The sequence below is a fragment of the Paramormyrops kingsleyae genome, chromosome 15 (assembly GCF_048594095.1).
Source record: "Paramormyrops kingsleyae isolate MSU_618 chromosome 15, PKINGS_0.4, whole genome shotgun sequence".
Classification (NCBI taxonomy): Eukaryota; Metazoa; Chordata; class Actinopteri; order Osteoglossiformes; family Mormyridae; genus Paramormyrops; species Paramormyrops kingsleyae.
In genome coordinates, this window is record NC_132811.1 from 9,486,560 (window position 1) to 9,502,106 (window position 15,547).

A 15,547-nucleotide genomic window follows, 5' to 3' on the forward strand; every position below is an offset into this window, starting at 1 on the left:
GTCCTGTGTCTGGTGCTTTCTGAGACAAGTTCCAGGGTCACAGCCACCCAGTATGGGAAAATTAGTAAATGTAAAGGTAAATGAACCTTTTCAGTAGTGTTTCCCAATCCAGTCCTTGGGGACCCACAGACAGTCCACATTTTTGCTCCCTCCCAGCTCCCAGTAGCAAAAATATGGACTGACTGTGGGTCCCCAAGGACTGGATTGGGAAACACTGCTTTGTAGAAGATGGATGGGTGGATGGATGGATATACACTCCAGGGCAAAAAACATAGGCCAAACCCACAACAAATCAATTGTCAAGGCACTTCTGAGCTCTGTGCCACCATTGGCTCATCTCTGCTGGTTGCTGCAATGAACTGATGGGGGCAAACAGTTGGAAACTAGAAAATTCACTTACACAGTCTACTGACATGTAAAGATTAAATCATGAAAAATTTTAAACTAACACGTCTAGGTGTTTGAATTTTTCCAAAAAATCTTCTAGCTATTTGCTGTTGAGACCACTGAAAACTTCATGCTTTGCAAAGTTTGGTTTGGCCCATTTTTTTCTGCCCAGGAGTGTATCTGTCATATTAATAAGGCTTATTATACTGATTTTTTAGTATTGAAAGGGAAGATCATTCTAAAGAGGGGCATGGCTACACTTAGACTAACACACAGTGATACATACGGATGGTCCAGGTCTCCCTCGGATGCCTGGTGGTCCTGGCAAGCCTACTGCACCCTAGACAGGAGACAAGACATCATTAATTCATACACCCCCACATCACTGTCCGCATGTGTCGACAATGTGTGGTGTTTACATTTTTGTTTAGTCTGGTGACTATACTCTTGACTGTTGTTGCATCACTTGCTCAGTGCCTGTTTTCAATGTAATTTATCACAAAATTCACTCCGCACACTGAAGAGATCTTATTTTTTTCTTATTCTCATTAGAAAAAAAATTATGAACTACTCACCTTTTTGATTAAATGCTCAAAAATTTGACATTGTTTGGATAACTACTGAAGATGAGGCTCTATTTAAAGCATAAATTGATCAACTATTATTTCCCCAGCTTATTCTTCATTTTCAGGACAGTTCAAAATTTGTCTGGTCTCACCTTGTCACCCGGGTATCCGCCGTCTCCGGGCTCGCCTGTAAATCCAGGATCCCCCTGTATCACAGAGCATTTGTTGGCGAACAGAGGAAACCACTTACTGACATTTTCAGGGAAAACCCATATGCAATGCACACAGCGTGCAATATCAAATGGGAATCCCATGCAAAGAGATACCAGTGCCACACGCAGTTCCATATTACTTAATATAGTAATATATCTTATTATACTGTATGTAGTTTGGTAAATGACATTCTACGGCAATCAGAACAACTGTACATCAGATCGCAGTAAAACATGAAATGCTCGCTAGAGATACAATGAAACTGAAAAAGGTACCCATCTCTCATTATCTCTTAAATTGGTAATCCGTTACTTGAGGGAGCACAAAAACCAAGCAATGACTCACTCAGTACTGTAGAACAAATCATGAACACATATAGTGACTACATGAGAAGATGCATCACGATTAATTAATGATGAACAAACACAAGATCAGTATAAGTAACTTGTGTTACTCATTATTTGAGGCTTCAGTAGTTCACAAAGGATCACAGAATTATCAGATACACAGCCTCTCCCCAGGTTAAGAGGGGGTTAGGTTCCGACAAACCTATTGTAAGGCGAAAATGCATTTTAGTACAGTACACGTAACCTAACAAACATCATAGCCTAACCTATAGCTTGCCTTAAAAATGTGTAGAATACTTACATTAGCCTACAGTTGGGCAAAATAATTAATACAAAGCCTAATTTATTTTAAAAAGTGTTGAATATCTCATGTAATTTATTGAATGATGTACTGAAAGTGAAAAATATCTACTCATCATAAAGTCAAAATATTGTAACACGGGGAGTGTCTGTAGTAACAAAAATAGTGACTGAGATAAAAGATGCATCATAATTCATGAATGATGAACGGACATGAAATCAGTATGTAACTAAGACTTAGTTTGTAGTTCATTAATACATAAGTAAGAACAACATTATATTAGTTGTGCCGTCTCAAGTAGAGTGCTACCATTATATTTTGTGTTGTAGGTCCTACCACTTGTGATAATGAACAACCAATCAAATGGTCATATTTTTGTAGAATTCCCACTGAACAAAAAACAGTGGTTCCATTCATTTAATTAATTTGTATTTAAGTATTTTACAAACAAGGGCAAATAATCAAATTTACAATTTTTAATATTTGGTAAAAACAATTATTTGAGAAAAGCATGCAGGAAAGGACCACATAGTATCTGTCAGACCTCACACTATTAATCTCTTCTGTATACTGTATAACCCCATCCACTTTTCTACCCCGTATTAACTATGGCATTTACAACAATAACAGAAATATTTAGATCACCTTATCACCTTTCAATCCAGGCGGTCCAGCACGTCCACTCAGGCCCTAGCAGGGAGAAATCATGTCACCAAGTATTTAGGCTACAAGTCAGCACAGTGGTAAAGACAGTGGACCCCCATGTGGATTAAGAGTTTGACGTACCTGAGTTCCTATAATGCCTAGTGGTCCCCGGGGTCCTTCGGGCCCCAGCTCGCCCTTTGTGGAGAACGAGAAAGCACTAAGTTATGGAAGGTTACATCATCGGTATCCAAAGAAAACCATGCATGTCCACTTTTTAACGGCTGACATTTTTTATCATAGATGGAATACGCCCATTCTCTTCCGTCTGTGTTTGACAACTAAGTGACCAATGAAAAGATGTTTTATGAAGTCGTCTACTTAACTAGTATTAATATTTGTACTAGTTAACATTCGTATTCATGATGGTCATTTGAGTGGATTACTTTATATCACTAATTATAATAGCTAAATGTTGACAGCTAGATATGTAGCTAACTAATATTATTGTTAGTTGTAAATATACAGTGAAATTAGTTTGTATCTTGACACTGGCATATTTGCCTCACTGATAATCCACGTAACTCCATTTAAAACAAACTGTTCAGTGATGGTCTTGTAAAGAAATATTTATATTTGTGGCACTAAGGGTTTCACATTACTTTAGTTTTGTATAGTAGTTTCTGAGAAAATGCATTTTTTCACGCTTTTGAAATGACGGATTTTTGGAGATACATGTTATTGCATCGGACAGCAATGATATGAAGGTAGAGCACAGCTGAACAAAACTAGAAAAAACGCTCACTGTTCTCCTACATTACCCTGCCCAAAAAATCTATAGACTAACTAACAACAGAGAGACAGGATGACACCCCCCATGCTTTCGGGAGGTACCGGTGCCTTGGTGTACCTGAAGAGGCAAAGACATAATTAAAGCCTCGCTCTCTGCTCTTTCATCTCACTACACCGTTACCTCATCGTGTCGACATCTCCGCTCAGCCAGTACACGGTGACTTTGCTTGCCCGCAGGTATTTTGGGACAAATCTCAGCCCTGACACGACGGCTTACTAGCTAGACCGAGCAGTGTGTACAGGTGGCACACAGGAAAGACACACGTCTCTACAGGTTAGTGCGCATATCCTGACACAAAGCGAAACAGGAAATGGCATCATTTACGATCTTCTAGGGCTGCTTCTCACAGGAAAGGCTATTTCGGACAGGTTCCAAGTGGCCTAGAGAACTAAGGATGCAAGCTGATGGTCTGTTTCACATTATAGTGATTTAGGGGTAATCTCTCCAGTTCTAATTACTGTTTTGACCAAAATACAAATTCCACATAATGGACCAATCACCCTTTTCATTGGGAATCTCAATGGATGTACAAATCTCATCTAAACAAAGCCAGACCAGTGTTGTCATGGAAAGAAAAAATCTTGTTTCTTTAGCACATTGTCATAATGTACACTGCTTATAATAATGTCATAATGTACATGATTGAGTAAACCTAGCTGCTGTGAAAATGGTGAGATGGGTCATAAAAACCTGTAAAATTTGGAGAAAAGTGACCAAAAAAGGTGGTAAGAAGGGGGGCAGTGAGACTTGCTAACTGGATAGATTCTCCTTTCACATCCACTCTGCATGCATGTCGTCATTTTATCTGTGTCAGGTTTGGGCACATGACAATCCGTGAGATTTCCATCGCTCAGTCATGAGAAGCATACAAAACGGTGAGACTTCATACCTATGATACGTTTGTTAATATGCTTTGCTTGGTACCACTGACATAAAAAAAAGACAAATTATAATAATGATTTATCTCTCTCTAAGTACCAAAATATGATGGGAGATACAGCCAAGACATGCTAAGAACTACGTGATGTGTAACAGGGTTATTCAAATCACGGTCCTCAAGGGTAGAGCACTGCTGGTTTTCCAGTTTTCCTTTACCTGTGAGCCAGTTGTGAAGCCTCTGGTCAATTAGAGCCAGAAATTATTAAGCTTAACTAACTTTAATTACCTGGGAGACTTGAAAACAAGGTCTGGATTTGGAATCGAGGGCCAGATTTGAATAGATTTGTATAACATTGTAGCACACATGCTAAAGAATGCTAGGGAAGTTAGACTTAAGTGACATGTATTTTATTTTAAAGATAAAATAAGGCAAGCATCTATATTAAAATATTTGTTTTGCACTGTATTAATGTGTTACAGCACATTTAGCAACAATATGGCCACTTGTATTGTTTTTTTAGTTTTAATTCCTGGTAATTCTGAGAAGAATTCCAAAACGTTTTGTCTCAAACTACAGCAAGAAAATAGCTGGTATAAAAACAGGGCTAAACAGGTACACAGTCTGCTGTCCTGTCAGAACAGGAAGCCCCGTCTTCGTCTCACAGCTGGCATCCTAGAGACAAAAGCCTACAAAATGAACACTCTCAGCAGTATTATGATGTAAGTCATACCACTAGCTAAATGGCCTTGAGAGATATTAATGCAGTGCACATTCTTTAAAAAAAAATATCAAAGCATATTTTAAATTCTGTTATGGTGAAGATTTATTACAGTCATCTCCAGAAGGATGTCACGCAGGCCAAGAGGATAGGGTTGAAAATAACTGTAGTAAATACAGTATGGTGAGGAAGTAAGCCAGAGATGTTTCCGTATGGAGACCGTATGAGCCAGTTCCGTTCTATGATGGCTGGCTTATGATCAGACTGGTCAATACAAAAACAAGCCGTTGAAATACAATAGAGAAGGACAAGATTAAGCCCAGTTTATTGCAAAATGTTAAATGCAAATATGTTTTTTCTTGGCAAACACACACTGTACTATTCACGGCTGTGTGGTATTTCGCTGATTATCTTGTTTACACCTATTTCACTGATTACACTTTTTTCCACTATATGAGTCACGTTTTTCAACAGAAGAAAACACTTCAAGATTATTTGGTAATACTTTGTATTTAAAAAAATGACTGTCCTTCGGAGGTCCTGACTCTCTGAGGTCATAAATGATCTCTGGGCATCTTTCCAAAAGAGTAGTGGGGTAGTAGGGGAGGGTGATGTGACCTAAAAAATTTATTACGGTATGTTTCACTTTTTGGATGGTAATGGTATTATATCACGGTATTATTTTGTTCCAAGTTTTGGGAGGAGTAGAATGTCCTGTCCCTTTATGTAAATTAAAAATATACAGACATTCAGTCCCCAAAATGTAATATAAACCTAATCCACACATACACACACACACACACACACACACATTGATAGTTGTATTCATATATTTGTGGTGATCATCTATTCATTTCTATAGGAATAACCCTAATCCATACTGTACAATGACAACCTTAACATCTACCCAGCCCTAACCTTAACCATGAGTAACCAAACAAAATACAAGACTTTTGGCATTTTTAGTTTTTTGATTGTAGTCACAGATTTTGATCAAATAAATTTTCCCCCAGTGGGGACCGAAAAAATGCCCCCACCAGGTCAAAATAACAGGTTTTTATCACATTGTGGAATGACCACAAACACAGACACACGAACCCAGAGAGCAGAAGCAGGAATTGAACCGCAACCCTGTAGGTATATGGCGACAGTGCTTCCCACTGAGCCAGAGGAAACGTTTACTAGGGAAAAAAAATTAAATTGGCTTCAAATGCATAACAAAGTCAAAAATCAACATCGCCCACACGGAAAATAAAGAAGGAGAAACGTTTACATCTGTTGCTGCCAATTCTAATCAAATCACATGCTGCATGGCTCACTACTGCACACCCGGACAGGGAGGAAAGTACAGGCTACTGGTGACAGTTTAGGAAATTAGAAAATGATTAAATGTGATTAAACTCACCCTCAGACCAGGGAAACCTCCGATTCCAGGAACACCGACAGGGCCCTACGGGGCAGCAAGCAGCACGGTGTGACTGGGTAACAAACAAGCACTGTGCCACATGAGCTCCACAGATCTACTCAACCCTCTGTGTCATGAAATTATTATCATAAAATTCTACTACTCAGCACGTTTCGTTAGCTGACGATAAAGTCATGACATACAAACCGTACCCACCATAGCATTTAACAATCATGGTGACTGCGAATATTTCTACATCTTATATTTTGTAATTCAACTACACAGTGAGAACACAAATAATCTGGATAAAGCAATACAATAATGTATGATAACAAATGTGAGACAAGGTAGGTCAGAGCTTTTAAGAACACGGATCGCATGCATTGTGATTAGAGCAGCTTACTTTTTCCCCGTCCGGACCTGGGGGACCTCTCTCACCCACATCTCCAGCTACACCCTTAGCGTAAATATTAATGTGGATTACAGATCACAATTTCCTATTTTATTCATTCAGCTGATGATTCATTTACTTCGCATGGCCATTAAGGTAGTAATAAAGACAAACAAACATTTGATATACATGAAAAAATAAATGAATGAATCACAATGATTGGCCTACATAATTGCTACAGTACTTGCATTAAGTGAAACTTTCCACTGTTTGCCTTACTGATATCACGTTTGTAACCACTGAATGTTAATATAAAGTGAATGTAACTATTTTCTCATAGCAGTCTCACAGTTAAGTTTCAATCTGTTCCCAGCTCAACTGAGCATGTCCAACATCTCATTCCTAAAGCGAAGGCACCGATATGATGTTGGACACTCTTTGTTGCTATAATTTCCTCTGCTTTTCTTGGAAGGATTTCCATTAGATGTTGGAACATTGCTGGTGGGATTTTCGGCCATTCGGGTTGGGTATTTTTGGCCTATCAAATCTCTCTCTGAGTTTGTGCGGCCTACTACTTCCCAGCTGAACTTGCTCCCAAACATTTTGACCTTCACAGTCACTTCACTTAGCCCCTGATAGCCCCTGGTTTTAAAGACAGCACCCTGTAATGGTGCCAAGTGAAAAATCACTAATCTCTTCTGTATGACTATCCATTCTGTTGCTTGGTGCAGAACATTGCGTGACTGTGTGCTTAATTATGCACCTGTGTCAGTAATGGGTGTGGCTTAACTAGGCAATTCCTCTAATTAATAGGGGTGTCCACATAATTTTGGCCATATTGTGTATCTGGCTGTGATTTATTTATATTTTCGAAATCCCAAAGCTTTGGTAATGCAACACAGATCCAGATGGCTAGGCAATGAGCCCATCTCGAATTTAGGCAACAGTTTGTTGCTTAACAGACTAGAGGCAAATCCCACAATACCAGTTTATATCTATCATACCTTCTATTTAGTTCTTTTATGGATAGATTAACAAAAACACAGCAGTAACCCCAAACCACTGAAACAAAAACAAAACAAAACAACCTTCCAAATAAGGCTTTGTTAAAAAAGAAAAAAGCAGTTTATCCTGTGGGGTGACTCCTACATAAACTTCATGTTCCTTCTGAAAAGACAGAAATGTCCACAGAACACACACCTTACACTGACATCTCACACAGTCAAAAAAAAAAAAAAAAACGTTCTATGTGCCCTAAGGCTTTCGTTCTTTGGTTTAAGGTCTTATTTTTCTTTTCATGTCACAGTGACAATGAAGGAAATTTATGAAAAAATTTAATCTCATAGCTAATTATATATTTGCATAATCCATCTTGAATTATGGGGTGAAAATAGCCTACCTGTCTTCCTTTGGGTCCTTCCTTGCCAACTGGACCAGGAATCCCCTGGGAAGCAAGATATCAAGTCAGAATCAGAAAAAATGCAGTTTGAAATGAGATAAGGTAAGGTAAGGAGTATGCTCTAATTACAGAGCATTGTACACCCACCACACGACAAATCACCTCAGGGATGAGAATCTGAGTGCAGCCATGTGGCAGGTGGTACCTCAGCACCACACTAGTCCGAATGGACCCGTGTGAGTTTTTTCCCGGTGACTGGAGTACCAATCCTGCCACCAACCCCCAAGTATTTCCCTTGTAAGTTGGAGGACCTCCTTATAGGGCTGTATGTAGAATAACATCATACCCAGGATGAAGCGATTGCAGGTTAAGGGCCTTGCTCAAGGGCCCAACAGAGTAGAATCACTCTGGGCATGCACAGGACTTGAATCAGCAACCTTCCAGTTGCTGGTACAGATCCGTAGCCTTAGAGCCACCACTCTGTTCGAATATGAGATAATCAAACCATTATATAATATCTTTATAAAGTAAGACTATGGAAAATAAAACTGGTGAAGATTATATAGGTATATGTTCAGGCAATTGTACTGAGTAAAGCAGATATTAAAATCCTAAGCTAATATCATAATAAAAAGTAAAAAAAAAATGTTATAATAAAAACTGTTCCACATTAAGATAGGAAATAGTTGGGATTTAAACATTACAGTTTACTGGATAAAGAACTAGCTAAAAAGCCCCTAACCAATAGACCACTGACATTTCAAAGCATAGAGAATTCCCAGCATGGCAACAATGAGTCCCACAGTAGCTTAAGGCATCTGTGGTACCTTTGTGGAATAAAAAGCTTGTTAATCATCAGCAGCTGATGTTTTGTATCTGCGCCCCCCCTAGAGGAGCATTGGTTGGCATAGCATTGCATCAAATGGCAAAGGAAAATGAACTGAACTTCTGCCTGGCCTGCTTGTCTGTAAATGAGCAGGGCTTTCCGGTCAGATGCCATTAACACAATATGCCTCTGTCCCCCCACAATCCAGTGACAGACACGCCATCCACAGGGTCTTTCCACCTAATACCACATGTAACATTCTCTCCGTCACGTGACCTAAAGGACTTACTCTTTCTCCCTCCAGTCCAGGAGGTCCTGCAACGCCAGGAGGTCCAATGAAGCCCTAAAACAGATACACACATCACATCATATTTACTCAGGGTACATATTACACATAGTAAGGAATTGCCCCCTGGGATCAATAGAGTATTCCTTATCATATCCAGTTAATATTTATTTACATGATTCATATGAATTAAGTATGAAATCTGTGTGATTGTTTTCCTGCTGTTATAATAATCTACCAATAATAATCTATTAATGCCCAGCATAGGCAGTTCTCTAAGTACAGTATAAATGTTCAGGATGTACTATCCCAAAACATCTAAGGACACCCTCTATTACATAAAAGCATAAAAATCTACATTAACTTTCAGCAGATTCATCAGCAATCATGGGTTCAGTGACACTTTCCATATTCCATGCTAATCCCAACCCCCCCGCTCCTTGTTTTAAATAAAAAGTTAGTTGGAAGTGATTCATGCAGTTTGTGCCAATGTTTCGATACGTTTTATATATTCTGTTTCATTGTCTAAATGTCTTTCTCAATTACCTTTTAAGTAACAGAGATCAGTCAGTTAACTAATATTTTCCCTTAAACTTCATAGAGAAATGCTAGCAAAACTCTATTGTCTCTAACAAGTTGCATTTGTGAATATACGTGTCATTCCACGGAGCTCTCAGAGCTGAAAATTTTGCCTTATTCAGAACCGATCTTGCTATTGATAAGGAACCCATCAGGACCGTCAACATCCACAGCACTGTGCCATGTTTGATGTCATCTCGTGCTCTGCAAGTCGGCCCTCACTCATGCCATCATATACTGCCTAATGAGCCTGGCATCCCAAAATGGATTAATGAGGAAAACATTCCTATCTTATGCAAAAAAAAAGACTCCCCAGTAATCAGTATACGCTGATGACTATGAGTAAGGAGACACATAAACCAAAGCGTGGGGTCAGGAGTGAGACACCATGACATCATGACATGATATACTGCTCTCTCTTACCGTGTTTCCATTACCCGTCTCCAGTAGCAGCCTGGCACCGATAAAGGCCCAAGTCTCCAATAAAATTTCAATTTAGTTTAAAATGTAACCCGTTCACTGATTCTCACCCAGAGAGGACATTTTAAAATAAGTTAAGTTATACAGGCTCCTGGAACTGACCATAGTTAGGCAATATAGTGTGTCACAGCATGGAAGCTCCATAGAAGCTGGTATATTTAACAGTAAAACAAAACATTTTTTAGTTATTGCGCACAGTAAGGTGTAACTTTTCACTCTCTATAAAAGCTTTCCATAAAATTATATACTGCCCTATGTGAACAAATGGTTTGCCAGGGGCTATGTAAGTAATTTTGCTAAATTTATTTCCAAACACTCAGAAAAGTATAATTATGTGTAATTATTTGAAAATAAATACATACATTGGAAAAACATCTGTGATCAAGGCATTTTGGCATTGCTGATTTAATTTCCAGGAAATTGTTCTGTTGTTTCCTCTTTGAGTTACTATTTCCTCATGTAAGATATACCTGCACTAGCATGTGATATTAATTTCCATACCTCTTCATCTATTGTGTTCTATGACAAAATGTTAATATCATAAAGTACATGTTTTTTATTAATGGACTGTATGATGTATGAATGAAATCACATGCATTGTCCTTTAACATAATACTGAAAAAATATGTTTTCACTATTCCGGTTCCTACACTATGTGTTCCAGGCATCACAATAAGAATAAAAAAGCCGTGTTCAATGTTCCAGCTATTTATGATTTTAAATCAGACCCAACAGTCCTAGCACAGAATGGCATGTTGTTAATGGTCAGGGAGGCCACATTTGGTGGTGGAGCGTGTAGGGTTCAAATGCACTAGCATAAAAAAGTACAACATGAACAGTGACTGGAAGACAAACTGATCCCTGTCTACTGGCCTCATTTGGATCCAATTTTCTACACAAAGTCCTGCCACATATTCTGTGTCCTGGGGACAAACAGCATCTTTCAGACCCAGCCACAGTGTAGAACAATGAGATGCATCTGAGCTGTGGTCTGCTCTCGGTTCACAGCATGGGCGCCTGCTGAGTGCGTAGGAAACATGGCCTTCCTCTGTACTTTTCACCTGGTCCTCTGCTTTCTTCTTATTGCCAATAGCGATCACTCCCCATCCCTGTGTCTGGGATTCTGCCAGTACGGATCCTATAGCTCTGAGCTGTCTAGTGCGGAAAGTAGCCAAGTAGCTACCAGAGGCAATTCCAGCGACTCTCGGGGGGCCCTAGGCAAAAAACAACTGTACGGGTCCCCCACCTCACCCTCCCTCGACACAGAAAAATTCATTACCGCTATTTTAGCGCAAAGTCTAATTTACTATCAAGGAAGAGAATAACAAACACAACTCCTTTATTTTCACTTTTATGTAAAACAAGATACACAAACAAAGCAGATTTGTTGTTGCCATGTAAAATGCAATCAGCTGCCCTCGGGGGCCCCCTTCCAGCACCGGGCCCCAGGCAGCCGCCTGCCTGCCTGCCTGCCTTGCATGTCCTGCTGCTAAACCTTTGGTAGCAACACGCTATGTCCTGGCACTCATCCGTAGGTCATGTATTGTGAGAAATCGGAGCGGCGCTGAGGGCGGCAAGCTCACACGCTGTCTGCCAGGCCTCCCCGTGGGCACAAACCTGAACCCTAGCAAAGGCTCATGCCTGAACAAGAGCGGGACCTGGCTGTGCTCCCCAGAGGAATCTCTGTGCAGCGTGTAGCTAATGCTCGATGAGGGACACGAAGCCTAAATGGGCTTTCAGACCGCCTGGGGCCCGTCGCCGTCTAATGCTTTCAGGAAGTTAAATATTCACATTTGCCACAAAGGAGGAAGAACGCTTGCAGCGTTTAGGACATACTCACTCTAACACCTTTGGGACCTGGGTTGCCCTCTGGCCCAGCCAAACCCTGCAACAGAAAGTAGGGGATTCATTTTGCAATATATATTTTCTGCAAAAAGAATTACTGACTATGTATTACAATGCTTTGGAATTTACAATACAAACATCACATTGTGTATACAAATAAATCTTTAATCAGCAAAAAACAAAACGAATACTTAATACTGGTTAATGCTTCTTACTGATTATGCAATACTTATTCAATTACAAATCACAAACAATACTCTCTAAATGTCTTTTTCACTATCAAAGGTGTTTCATAACTTTCGAGATGTTATTGCATTGTTAATATTAGAAAACGTCGTAATAGTTTAACAGACTGATAAACATATTCTTTTGCTAAGCTTAAACTAATCTGAAGAATAACAAAAAAAAATCAGCAAAGAATAAATAAAAGAACACATCACAGAAAACGGTGAAGAAGTCAAGCACAGACAAAAGTAAGTTAGTAAACAACCATTTACTAGGGAACAACATAAAATTGAATGAATAAAAACATGAATAAAAACTGGAAGTTAGTTACTGCACCTGCCTGCCAGGGTAACCTGCTTCCCCAGGCAAACCAGACAATCCTAGCAAGCCCTGTGCAGGAAGAAAGAAAGGATAAAGAAAGAAGAATGTTCTTGTCCGTTTTCCCAGTCATGGGCTGGAAGAGGCTGCCTTAGCAATTTGCAAGGTAACAGGGGTCATTCATTTCGAAATCACAGACTCGCTTATAAATTTGTCTCCAACAATCTGCTTAGAAAGCTTTGTGTCGTTTCCCCTTTGGAGAATAATTATTCAACTGACTGTAAATAATACTCTGAAACAGAACAATTAATTTTTATATTGCATAGACCAGAGCTCTTCAAATCTGGACCCCGATTCCAAATCCTGGCCGTGTCTTCAGTTCTCCCAAGTAGTTAGTTTAATAATTGCTGATTCTGATTGGTCACAGAGGCTTCACGCCTGGCTCACTGGACCAGGTAGGCTGGAAAATCAGCAGTGTTCGGACCTTGAGTAGCCCTGGTGCAGGCTAATCATGATTCTACCAAGGAAAAACCATAATAGAAAACCAATAACAAAAAGCATTTTTGTGCCAGCTAGACATTTTAAAATGTCATTTTGGCAAAATATGGCTCTGGGAATCCTTCATTATGCGGCATGTTTTATTTAGCATTGCTTCCTCCTGCCCATCTGAGCTCCTGTGCTGTAACTCACTCTTCTGCTGCTCTGATTTCCTTCCAGGAACTTGTAGTTCAAGTGAACAGGAGACTGAGTGAGTAACAATGTGTGTATGGTTATCAGGAGGTCAGATTATCATGTATTAATAACAATAACCACAGTACCAGGAACAGGTAAGTTACCTAAAAAGGCCTGAAAGTTATAAAAACTGCAATGCTGGTGGTGATCTGCTGTTGATTTTAAAGATTAAATACTGAGGTGGACTCTGTGATGAGTATTTTCTATTTTGTAGAGTTGATTGACTGAGAATGTAGGTTTTTAGTTGTCACCATTAAGTTTTTTGAATAGTTTAAATGAAAATACTTGTAACATCCTGTGTTTCTTCAGAATGCCTTCAAAAGGGATTTTAGTATGTCGATTTAAAAAGGAGGTGTCATTTCTTAGAGCTTATTCTTTAAACGTACAAACGATGAAATGATATCAGGTGGAACTTGCCTCTCGGCAGTCCCCTGTCTGAACGTGCACTGCTTACCTGTTCACCTGGCAGTCCCGGAGACCCAGAGTATCCCTTTGGACCCTGGAGGTCAGAGAAACCACGACTTATGCAAAGAACAAAGCTGATCTCCTCTCTTTATGACTCTAATAGCAGGAGAGTGCGGCTGGGATTCTCACAGGAGCCTTGAAAAACGTTTCGGGGCCACCGGACCCTGCACTCGGAACCAAGCTTGGCTCTCACCTGTATGTGTGTGCATGTCTCAAAGGAGGGCATGATGGAATATGCGAGAACCAAAGAATTCTTATATATCTGTACTCATACTTGTACAAATGGCAATAAAAAGCATCATGGTCATTCAATCAAATTGGGGGGGGGGGGGGGGAGAACTACTGGATCAGTCAGACTGAGCATCTACATGGGGGGGGCTTCTACAAAACTAATAATGCCTCTTAATAAATGCCATTGAAAGAGGACAAAGACCATACAAAATTAAATCACAGTGCGTCAAATATGGAAACTTTAAATATTGTTTGCTATAGCAACCCACTAAACAGGCGGCTCTGTAGTAGGTTATAGGAGTTCATCTGCTCTGGGTGGCCTGTCTCTTAAAGGGCTACTGTTCCCCAGATAGCGGTTCGTAGTGCAGTGAACAGGAATCATTAATGGAGAAAAAACAGGGAATGCTAAGCCTTCCTCATCACAGCCAATGGTTTAGCACCACTTAATAATTCAAGAGAAGATGGGCAAGAATGCAGTTGGTTTTCTACCTATTTTTTTTATGTAGCACTAACCTTTATAACAAAGTCTTATTTTGGAATGATGCGTAATTAGCAGATATTTAACAGCATGGATCTCTCTGCTTTTATATGGTTCAGTCTTAAGTCTTGGCACCAATCTAATCCTACAAGGGTGTCCTGCTAAATCACAAAAATAAATTATTTGACACCATTGCCTATTCTGAAAGGATAACGAACTTCAGAGCTGAAAAAGAACTGAAGTACATGTCTGGGAAACATTACAAAGTTAAATTTTGCTGCTTCTGGAGGAGGATCAAAACTTTTACGAAGGAGACTGTCATCTGGGATGTTAGGCATCATTAGCTGGTTATTCATTTCAGCTACAACAAATGCAGAGTTTGCTCCTGGGGTGTAAAAGGTAAAGCTCAGCATCCATAATGGGGGGGAACAGATTCTGGAAAGTTCTAAGTTCTCTTTTCACTGGAAAATTCGATGTTTTCTCGCTTCAAAAATGCACTGCATTTTCTTCATTGGTTGACATAGAATGTTGATCTGGTTTCATTTTTAATTTGGCCCACAGCATTTATGCTCTGTTGTTTTTGTAAAAAAAAAATGCAAGAAACCTTCGACATAAGCAATATCTTATTGTGCATTTTACAAATTATTAAGCTCAAGAGAATGTGGTAAAATCTTACCATTTGACCTGGTAAACCACGTGAACCTGGTAGACCTGGGGGACCTCTATCGCCCTGAAAAGAAAAACCGAAATAATAAGGAGCAATATTGAAAATAGCAGTGAAGTAGCTAGCTTATAGTTAATAAGAATGCCACTTGCGATTATGGTGACGGCAAACATGCAATGTAAAAATATCACTATGCAACAGGATACCACTAGAGAGCAAGGCATTCGGGGTAACGGTCTGATGGTTCGTGTTCTTTACCTTTTCTCCTTTTGGTGCCTGACCTGGGGACATCCCAGGATCACCCTTGGAGCCCTGA

General features: G+C 39.6%; 1 protein-coding gene across 2 annotated transcripts in view; it reads right to left on the minus strand.

Moving 5' to 3' along the window:
- LOC111833989 (uncharacterized) overlaps positions 1-15,547 on the minus strand; it is an 83,838-nt gene that overhangs the window by 39,049 nt on the left and 29,242 nt on the right. The window contains exons 7-19 of one of the 2 annotated variants that reach the window (XM_023792817.2): positions 15,490-15,543; positions 15,244-15,297; positions 13,848-13,892; positions 12,680-12,733; positions 12,114-12,158; positions 9,218-9,271; positions 8,103-8,147; positions 6,716-6,769; positions 6,313-6,357; positions 2,601-2,654; positions 2,460-2,504; positions 1,106-1,159; positions 674-727 (exon numbers count right to left, since the gene is read on the minus strand). In XM_023792817.2, the coding sequence (XP_023648585.2) occupies positions 674-727; positions 1,106-1,159; positions 2,460-2,504; positions 2,601-2,654; positions 6,313-6,357; positions 6,716-6,769; positions 8,103-8,147; positions 9,218-9,271; positions 12,114-12,158; positions 12,680-12,733; positions 13,848-13,892; positions 15,244-15,297; positions 15,490-15,543 (657 nt within the window). The remainder of the gene's footprint in view (positions 1-673; positions 728-1,105; positions 1,160-2,459; positions 2,505-2,600; positions 2,655-6,312; positions 6,358-6,715; positions 6,770-8,102; positions 8,148-9,217; positions 9,272-12,113; positions 12,159-12,679; positions 12,734-13,847; positions 13,893-15,243; positions 15,298-15,489; positions 15,544-15,547) is intronic. The other variant, XM_072699517.1, reaches the window with a different exon arrangement.